This window comes from Moschus berezovskii, chromosome X, assembly GCF_049115385.1.
Source record: "Moschus berezovskii isolate FMDL1 chromosome X, NW_MosBer_1.0, whole genome shotgun sequence".
In the NCBI taxonomy this organism is placed as follows: Eukaryota; Metazoa; Chordata; class Mammalia; order Artiodactyla; family Moschidae; genus Moschus; species Moschus berezovskii.
Window position 1 is genome coordinate 41,848,163 of NC_142488.1, and position 9,719 is coordinate 41,857,881.

At 42.4% G+C, this 9,719-nt stretch overlaps 1 protein-coding gene across 1 annotated transcript in view; it reads left to right on the top strand.

The window, feature by feature from the left end:
- The window catches only part of MAOA (monoamine oxidase A), an 85,040-nt gene extending 76,468 nt beyond the window's left edge, over positions 1 to 8,572 (top strand). Inside the window, exons 11-15 of the mRNA XM_055438391.2 lie at positions 645 to 702; positions 1,904 to 2,001; positions 4,221 to 4,332; positions 4,586 to 4,648; positions 4,833 to 8,572. Of these exons, the coding sequence (XP_055294366.1) occupies positions 645 to 702; positions 1,904 to 2,001; positions 4,221 to 4,332; positions 4,586 to 4,648; positions 4,833 to 4,979 (478 nt within the window). The 3' untranslated portion in view covers positions 4,980 to 8,572. The remainder of the gene's footprint in view (positions 1 to 644; positions 703 to 1,903; positions 2,002 to 4,220; positions 4,333 to 4,585; positions 4,649 to 4,832) is intronic.
- The last annotated feature ends 1,147 nt before the right edge of the window (positions 8,573 to 9,719 follow it).

The window sequence follows — 9,719 nt, forward strand, 5'->3', positions numbered from 1 at the left end:
GTCGCTAAGGGTCGGACACAACTGAGCGACTTCACTTTCACTTTTCACTTTCACATTGGAGAAGGAAATGGCAACCCACTCCAGTGTTCTTGCGTGGAGAATCCCAGGGACGGGGGAGCCTGGTGGTCTTCCGTCTATGGGGTCACACAGAGTCGGACACTACTGAAGTGACTTAGCAGCAGCAGCAGCATATGTCGGTAAATATTTAAAACATAAACATAGGATAGTTAAAAGACACCATCATACCTACTATAGACTTGTAAAAGGGATTACTTTAGAATTTTACGTATTTCCAAATAGTGGCTTAGAACCAATTCCTAAAACCGAATTTAATTCAATCTCATTTTCTCCATTTTAATCTTGAATAGATATGGTAGTAGGTAGTGTAAGAGGAAAAAACGTAAAAGAGAACAAAGAGTCAGTTAAATCTTCAAAGCACATAACTGTGTCAGGGAAAAGAGAGTTAATTTGAGGGCAGAGATTCAAGGAACTGGTCATTTAGTGCAGTGACTGAAGACCATTGATTTTAATTTTTCACTTAATAAATCTGATTCATTGCAGGAACCCTGGAACTCACTGTGTTTATTCCATACTCATCAGTCATTACTTCCTTCACATTCTTTGGTTCTTTTTTTTTTTTATAGAAAAAGGAAAATCTGTGAACTGTACGCCAAAGTGCTAGGATCTCAAGAAGCTTTACATGTAAGAAATCCCCATCTTTAATCCCTAGCAGGTTCTGCTCTGTTTGCTCTGAGTGGTAAAGCAAAGCAGATTCTGGTTTCCTGACAGTCTTATGAAGAGAGTATAAAGGGATATGCTTACTGGAGGATTAACTTCAGCAGTCACAAAGGGCCATTAAAAAGCTGCTATTGGTGCATGCAATTTCTGATGCAGCAGTTCCTTGAGCTGTTTAAATGTTCGCTGGATAACTGGCAGCCAGTAGTAATGAGAGGCAGAAGCTGCAGGTATTATCTCCGGGGTGACTGAGATCAGTCCCTGGAACAGAGGCCCTGCCCTCTTGTCAGTGTCAACGATTGCTGCCAAATAAAATCCCAGCTATATCATTATTTGTTGATGAAGGCACAGTAGTATATACTTGATAAGATAGACTGAATCTGGACTCTCTGCCCAGGTCAAAGTCATACTAATTTGTTTTTCCACCTGCAGACTCAATTTACACTTCATTTAGGAATTTCGGTTCTCTCAATCTACCACTGAAAGTAATTAAGAGAATGAAATTCTTTTTAAAGACCCTAGCAGATAGTGGGGGGCTCTTCCAGGGGATTTTCTCTGAACTGCTGGAAGACTAAACTTGCAGAATGTGTTAGGGAAATCAGAAAAAGTCCTCTCACGTCCCTTGGGAAACATTTTTCATCTTTAACTGTCCCTCTTTTTAATAGGATTCCCATCATTCACATTTCCAGCTGAGAGGAGTGGTTCTGAAAAAAGCCTTTTTCTTAGACACTGCTTTCCTTCTACCTTCTCCCTTCTACCTCCCACCCCTTTTTTAGCAGTAATGCCCTGGTAGATGGGGAAGTAAGGTCTGTTATTTAAAGAATGCAGAGATTTGAGCAGACCCTTCCAGAACCTGATTGTTGATAGAATCTTGAAGACTTCAGAATCCACATAGAGATACCCTGTCTTCCAGATATTGGATTACTTCCTGTCTCTCCTAGGCAAGAGGTTGAGAAAGTCAAAGTATATGTGTTTTGTCTGTTGGTACCTCACAAAAGGCCATTACTTGGTACTGTCATGTTTCCCCTTAAGTTAGAAAAACAGGGCTACTTAAAAAAAAATAACTTTAAACTTTCTATTATAGTAAAGTACATAAGAGCCTTTATTGTTGACTGGCAGCATTTCAGCTTTGTCTTCCCTGTGAAATTTTCTCCCCACTGAACTGCAGCCGGTGCACTATGAAGAGAAGAACTGGTGTGAGGAGCAGTACTCAGGAGGCTGCTACACTGCCTACTTCCCCCCAGGGATCATGACTCACTATGGAAGGTACTACCCAAACACTATACCAATAGATAGAAGATGAGTACCAAGCTTAAAGCTAGATAAGCCAAGCTCAGTGGGGATTTTACAAACAGGAATCAGCATTCCTATATGTAATGTCCCAGGTAGTTTGTATATTCTAGGTGTCCATAGGAGAAGTATGTCCACACGTAGAACAGTACCTGGCAGCACATAGAACAATTGCAGAGCCCTGGTGAGGAATTCAGGGATCATTGGTACATGTGAGAATCCTGCAAGCTACAGTGTCCTCCACGGGGCCTTCCTGAGCTCAACTAAACATTTAGTCTTGCACAACTACCCTAGGCTCCTGGGCACCAATCTACAGAGAAGGACATGGGCTTAAAGATGTCTTGCCAGCAGAGCAGCATCAGACATTCCTCTTCATGGGGAAGCATCTCACTGTGTCCAGCTAAGGTGTGAGCAGTTTACATGCACACAAGATGGGAGAATTCACCTTAGCTTAGAAACCTTAGCTCACAGGAGCCTTTGTGTCTTAAAACAGCCTCATAGGCAGTGTCTAGGATCCCCACAAAGGACATGCCCAGTTACAAGAGGCAGCATGCTCAAGAAAGTCCAAACATTTCCCAGATATTTAGACTCTTTCCAGATATTTGCAATTTATGAGTTTTCCCAGCCTAGATACAAGTTACCAGTGAGAGAGTGGAGGACAGCCATTTTTACCAAAAGCAGCAGTTGCCTGGTAACATATATGGCCTTATGCCTTCATCAGGTTTCTAGAGGAACAGACCTAAAATGTTAACTCAAGGTCATGTGTGTCCACAGAAAAGGAATAAGGGTTTGTTAATCCTTTCCTTATATGAACTTTTCATTTGTTTTTCTTAATTGAATTATTAATTATGCAATGATTTTAGTTCAATAGACATGTGTAGTATTTCAGTGAAAGTCATCAATATCTGATGAAAGATTAAACGATTCATGGGAAACCCTATTTAGATCTTGGGTGCTTTTTACAACTCCTTTTCCAAAGGGCAGTTAGTGTTGGCTATTTCTGTCAAATCTCAAGCCAAGAATGAATAGCGTTTGTTAGTGATAACAGTATTGATGAACTGGAGTGGTTCTGGAATCAAAGTAGAAGTCTAGGAGATGGGACTAAGATCAGGGATAGATGAAGCCAAGGATTCCTGAATTGGAAAAAGGCATGACAGCAGGTTGAGGTGAAGTTCTTTGGGGTGGAGGTACACGGTTTAGGAGATTTCATGCAAGTGGCTGTAGGAATCAAAGTCAACAATGTAGGAGGGGACAGTGGCTCTTTCAGCCCAGCCTTTCTGTGGTTCTCTTCACCAAGACCTCTTTGTAAGAGAAAGCCCATTTCACTACTCTCAGCAAGTCTCTGGATACATCCATAGAAGCTAATTGTACAGAGGTTTTTTTCCCCCCACAATTTATGGACTTTATTTGTATCCCAATTTAGCAGTCCAACATTAATCAAAGTATTTTATTTTATTTTTTACTTTATAATATTGTGTTGGTTTTGCAGGGTTTTTTTTTAATTGTAGTTGATTTACTGTGTTGTGTTAATTTCTGCCATACAGGAAAGTGACTCAGTTAATGCATTTTACACATTCTTTTTTATATTTGTTTCCAGTATGGTTTATCCCAGGACACTGAGTATAGCTCCCCGAGTGATACAATAGGGCCTTGTTGTCCATCCATTCTATATGTAACAGTTTGCATCTACTAACCCCAACTCCCAGAGGTTGTTTTTGAAGAAGGTAGACACATAATCCTTTGGATCTCTCCTTTACTAGAAATGAGTTCCTCTTCCTGTCTTCCCACTCACCACCATTGTTCTTCCTGGCAGTCAGATGACATCTCATGAAGAACACACCCCTTACTGTAGGTAGCAGAATGGACTGCAAATAGGAAACATGCAGCAAATGAATCTGAGTGTGGACTTAATGTATGTTCTTACATTTTAATTCTTGCTAGCTAGAAAAAGGTCTCATTACCTTTAGCGATTGATGATCTCATATCCTGATTCTCTCTGGCTTGAAAGCTCAGATCCTTTGGTGCAGACCCAGGAAACAAGGAGGAGCCTTTCACCTTTGGCTGAGTTGCATGGGAATTTTGGAAACAATTTGGGTTTCCTTGTCTTCTGTGGGGTTTTAGGTGAGGGCCACCATTGGCTCATTTACCCTCAGCGCCTTCCCAGGTAACTGCGTGACCTCTCTGTTCCCTTGAAGGGTGATTCGCCAACCTGTAGGCAGGATTTACTTTGCTGGCACGGAGACTGCCACACAATGGAGTGGTTACATGGAAGGAGCAGTAGAAGCCGGTGAACGGGCAGCTAGAGAGGTAAGACAGGAAGCCGAATGGCTCTCCCTCCTGAGTCCACTGATATAGCTGTCATCTGGTCTTTCCAGATCGTGCCACTGATCATCTATCTATTAATAGATGTCCACTTCTCTGCCCCTCACTCCACTCATGAGGCTCATCTGTGGGCATCAGGGCCTTGAATCTGTCGAAAGTACAGAACCTCGTAATACCGTGGCCACTTTCTTTCAGGTCTTTTCTTTTTTTTTACCTTTTTCTTTTTTGTTTCTTTCAGGTTTTGAATGCTTTGGGGAAGCTGGCTGCCAAAGACATCTGGATCCAAGAACCTGAAGCTGAAGTAAGTGTGGTAGCTCCTTCTCTATAGACCGGGAATCGCATATAAGGATCTCAACTTCTAGCCTCTGATGTCTTTGTAGATGCCACTTTCCAGGGCAGATCCAGACACTGATTTTACAGATATATTTTGCCACTACTTGTTCCTGCAAGAGTTTTTTGCTAATGATCTATGTTCATTCATACAGGATGTTCCAGCTGTAGAGATCACCCCCAGCTTCTGGGAGAGAAACCTGCCTTCCATATCAGGCCTGCTGAAGATTGTTGGGTTTTCCACATCGATAACTGCCCTGTGGTTTATGATGTACAGATTCAGGCTGCTAAGCCGATCCTGAAGTTTTGGCTTCATGCTTTCTGCTTAGCCTTCCCCGATATCATCAAAAGCAAATTGCTGACCCATAGAACGGCCGTGCAGTCAGATCATCTTTAAGTGAGCCGATTTAACCCCTCAGTTTAATCTCAGTGTATGACTCCTTAATTTCCAGAAGATCAAGCTTCATCTTGTGATTTGTCTGTAGACCAGCTTGTGTTGATTGGTAGAAAATAACCTTGTGATCAATTTCTTAACATCAAGAAGTTAAAGTTGACACGCTCATGGGAAACAGTTTCTGTGTCCTATTTTTCTCCCCTTTAACATAAAATACCTGATTATCCCAGGAATGAAGCATTTAACTTTCTCTCTGTAGAGGTTGAGTAGATTAAGGCCCAGCCTGTGACTGTCCTTCGAAGTCTTTAGCAAAGGATAAAGTGTAGGCCCAGAGACTCGAAGCTTCCTGGGTGAGCAGCCCCCACTTTGGATAAGGGAAAGCAGTGGAGGTAGGGTTCAGGCCCTCAGACGAGAGCCGGGACAACATCTTGTGGGCTGCTGTCTCAGGGATCTCCTGACCACTTCTAATTCCTGTCAAGTTTCTAGACACTGGTAGCTCAGGCCACAAAGAATCTGCCTGCAATGTAGGAGACCAAGGTTTGATCCCTGGGTCAGGAAGATCCCCTTGAGAGCATGGCAACCTACTCTAGTATTCTTGCCTGGAGAATTCCATGGACAGAGGAGCCTGGCAGGTTACAGTCCATGGGGTCACAAAGAGTTGGACACAACTGAGCGACTAACACTAAACTCAACTTCTAGACATCTAGTCTTCATGCTAGTTTGTTTGAATTTTCCCTCTTTTTCTTAAAGAGGACAGTGTTTACCAAGGGATGTTTAAATTGATTTGCTGTGACTGGTATGTAGCTCCCTAGAAGAGCAAATAGTAGCAAGACTGTCCCCCAGGAGGGCTCCCTATTTAGCTCCTCGTGAGACTGACTACAGTAGGCTTCTTCGCATCCTCCTGCAAGGTGGCTGGACATTACTTGGCCCATTGTCCTTAATAACATTCTATCAATTCCAAGGAAGCAGTATTTTCCTTTCTTCAGGTAGACCCTTCTGAAGGCCCCTAGTGGCAGATATTTTTTCCTTTTTTTCCCTACAGCCATAATAAAATCAGGCAGATCTGTTAGCTTAAGTATGTTTTTCACACGGTTTGTTATTGTTTACTGGCTCAGTCCTGTCTGACTCTGTGACCCCATGAACTGTAGCCCACTAGGGTCCTCTGCCCATGGGATTTTCCAGGCAAGAATACTGGAGTGGGTTGCCATTTCCTTCTCCAGGGGATCTTTCTGACCCAGGGATTGCACCTGTGTCTCCTGCATTGCAGGTAGATTCTTTACCACTGTGCCACCAGGGAAGCACTTCCACATGGTTACCTTTGAGTAATACCACCATGCCAGTTTTTCTCAAATAACTACTGAAATGCACAGACAAATTTCTGATTGTTATTTCATGAGACTAATCAAGCACAGAAAGGAAATTAGGGCTCTTGTTATAACCTCACTTGCTTTCATTATTAAGATTTATAAAAGACATGAAATTGAATGATTTTATATATGAAGACTCGGAGAAGGCAATAGCAAGCCACTGCAGTACTCTTGCCTGGAAAATCCCATGGATGGAGGAGCCTGGTAGGCTGTAGTCTGTGGGGTCACTAAGGGTCGGACACGACTGAGCGACTTCACTTTCCCTTTTCCCTTTCACACATTGGAGAAGGAAATGGCAACCCACTCCAGTGTTCTTGCCTGGAGAATCCCAGGGACGGGGAAGCCTGGTGGTCTTCCGTCCATGGGGTCACACAGAGTTGGACACGACTGAAGTGACTTAGCAGCAGCAGCAGCAGCATATATGAAGTTTATCTTAGGAGAAATGTGAGTTCAGAACAGTGCTCGCCTCTTATCTTTCCCATTTTAAAAACTGTTGGGGGAGTTCCCTGGCGGTCCAGAGGTTAAGACTCTGTGCTTTCACTGCCAGGTCCAGGGTTTGATCCCTGGCTGGGGAACTAAGATCCTGCAAGCTGCCCCATGTGGCAAAAAAAAAAAAAACAAAACTGTCAGATTTTTTTAAAAACCCAAAAGTTTTAGCCATAAAGTGTATATATACACATATAAATATATATATATATATGAAAATCAACACAGATGTGATCAAATAAAGCAGTCGAGAAGATTTAGAAGATTCTGTGGACTCAGCTACCCAGGTGGTAGATATCTAGTAATATCCTGCATCATTGATGAATGAGGCATTTCATTTTAAATGAAGTTTCTAGCTAGCTGAAGCTTGTTCTTTGGGTGCCAAAATTTTTAAATCAACTAAAATTTTGATGGAGTCACTTCCACACATTTAGTACATAAGCTAGATTCAAATTCCTTTTTAAGAATTAATTCTGTCAACCATTCTCTGGATTATTTTATACTTTTATAATAGAGTATGCCATTTTTAATAGAGTGATACCATTTGTAATAGAGTGATGCCATTGTCTTTGCCCCTGCACTAAATACCGCACGGTTGTTTCATAGCTGATGAGTCTACTGCTGCTTCTATCTTCTCCCATATTCAGTATTCATGTCACATCCTTATTTCTATTACCTCCCAGTAACTCTTAATCTAATCTGCTGTCTATTTTTTTATTGAATGGGAATTAAAGATTGCCAGAGGAACCAACCCAAGTTTATTACATAATTAACTTTATTATAAATCCAAAATCACATCCTGAGAGCAAAGAGCAGGATTTTCTGCCAGTCTATACCTTGCAATTGAAAAGCATTTTAGCTAAGTTGGGAGTTTTTGTATTGTCTTAGATATGCCCTAATACGTAAGAACTTGCTGCATTTTATACCAAAGTGCTTTGAGAAATCACATCCCTGATCTATTTCAGTTATTTTGTTTGCTTACTGATTAACTTGGTTCTGACACACCTGTGGGGAAATGCTGACAAATTTAACTGGCAACAGTTTAACAGTCATCAAGTATTTGACATAGTTAACATGTTTTGAATGTCGAAAGACTCCCAGAATTTGGGATTTACCCTCTTCTCAAAGTTTTTAACGAAGCTATTAATTCATCCTAATTAAATAAACCGTGTTAAGCTACAGATTGAGTATTAAAAATGAATGCCAGCCCAGGTGGTGCCTATGGGTGAAATGGCAGCTGAGAACTTCCCCACATACATGAGGTGATCCAATCCCGAGATGCCACAGGTCTTCTCTTCCACCCACTCTCGAGTCAGTTTAAGCAGCTGATCAAGCCTGGCCCTGTTCAGTCACCTGCTTCACAGTTCTGAAGGCCGTCAGCCTAACTCAATAGTAAGGTTAAGAATGAGATTTGAAAATTAACCTTCTTGTCACAGCTTTTAAATAAGGACGTATATCAGCCTGAAGACACAGTATTGAAGGATTGTGAACCATGTTTAGTCTGTGAACTTGGTGCCTAATGTTCTGTCTGAAATGTGCCCCAGTGCTATATGTGGGAGTACACATGTGTGTATGTGTTGACGCTGAAGTACAGTTTTGCCTGTCCGATATTGTTTTGTTTGTTAATAAAGTACACTATCACCTCTGATTCAGACCTGGCTCCTCTATTTAGGTGACGGTTTGAAGGTTAAATGGCTTCTTCTAGCAGGAGGTTACAATGAGGTGTCATACAAGAAGGATGGGCTTAAAAAGCCACCTGGTATGGACTCCAAATTCTCAAAGTTCAGTTTGAGTTGGATTTTTTCAAGGTTTCCTGGAAGCTGATTAAACGCTAGAATATTATCTGCCTGACTGGGCCACAAAAGATGTGGAGTTTGATCAGAGCTTTTTCACTTAATTAGCTTATGATTCCTTGAACAAATGCCTTGGTTCTCTGCCTCAGTCTCCCCATCTGGAAAAGGGTTGGTTGACCTTGATAGTTCTCAAGGATTCTTTTCATGGCAACATTCTGTGATTTATGCATTTGTTGCCAGAATTCTGTGCTTGCCTGTCTATATGGCAGGGCAAGTCAGTCAGCCTTTCTGTATCTCAGTTCACTCATTGACTTAAGTTGGGTTTTCTAGAAACAGACTCTGAGGTGCAGAGTCAGGGCAGAAAGTTAACTGGGGATGACCCTCAGGAAACACACATAAGTGGGGTGAGAAAGACAGGACTGGGCAAGAGTTGACCTACAAAGCAGTTGCAGCCAGGGCCTCAGCAGATCTTAAGGGGGAGCTGAAAGGGCCCTTTAGAATCATCCCCCATTGAGGCAAGGGGGTCTGGCTTCTGTGCCCCTTCATTAGCTTCCCTCTGGAGTCATCCCAGGTGACTCAGTGGTAAAGAATCCACCTGCTAAGCAGGAGATGCAGGTTCAATCCCTGGGTCAGGAAGATCCCCTGGCAAAGGAAATGGCTACCCACTCCTGTATTCTTGCCTGGAGAATCGCACAGATTGGCTATGGTCCATGGGGTCACAAAGAGTTGGACACTAATGAGCAACTGAAAAGCAGAACAGAGCTGGGAAGGGTTGTTATGTTGGGTGAGGAACTGCTGCTGTGAACTGAGCTCAGCCTGAACTCCCAGCAGCCAAGGGAGTCCAGGCAGGGGTACTCACAGTAAGGATACTCTACACCATCCAAAAATAGAGTTGCCCTTTGTCAGGTAAAAGATACTGTGGACTTGAGCTTCGGTTTTACAGATAGAATGGAGCTGTCTCCATGAACCTATCCCTGTTAGGTAAGGGAATTGCCTTTAAAG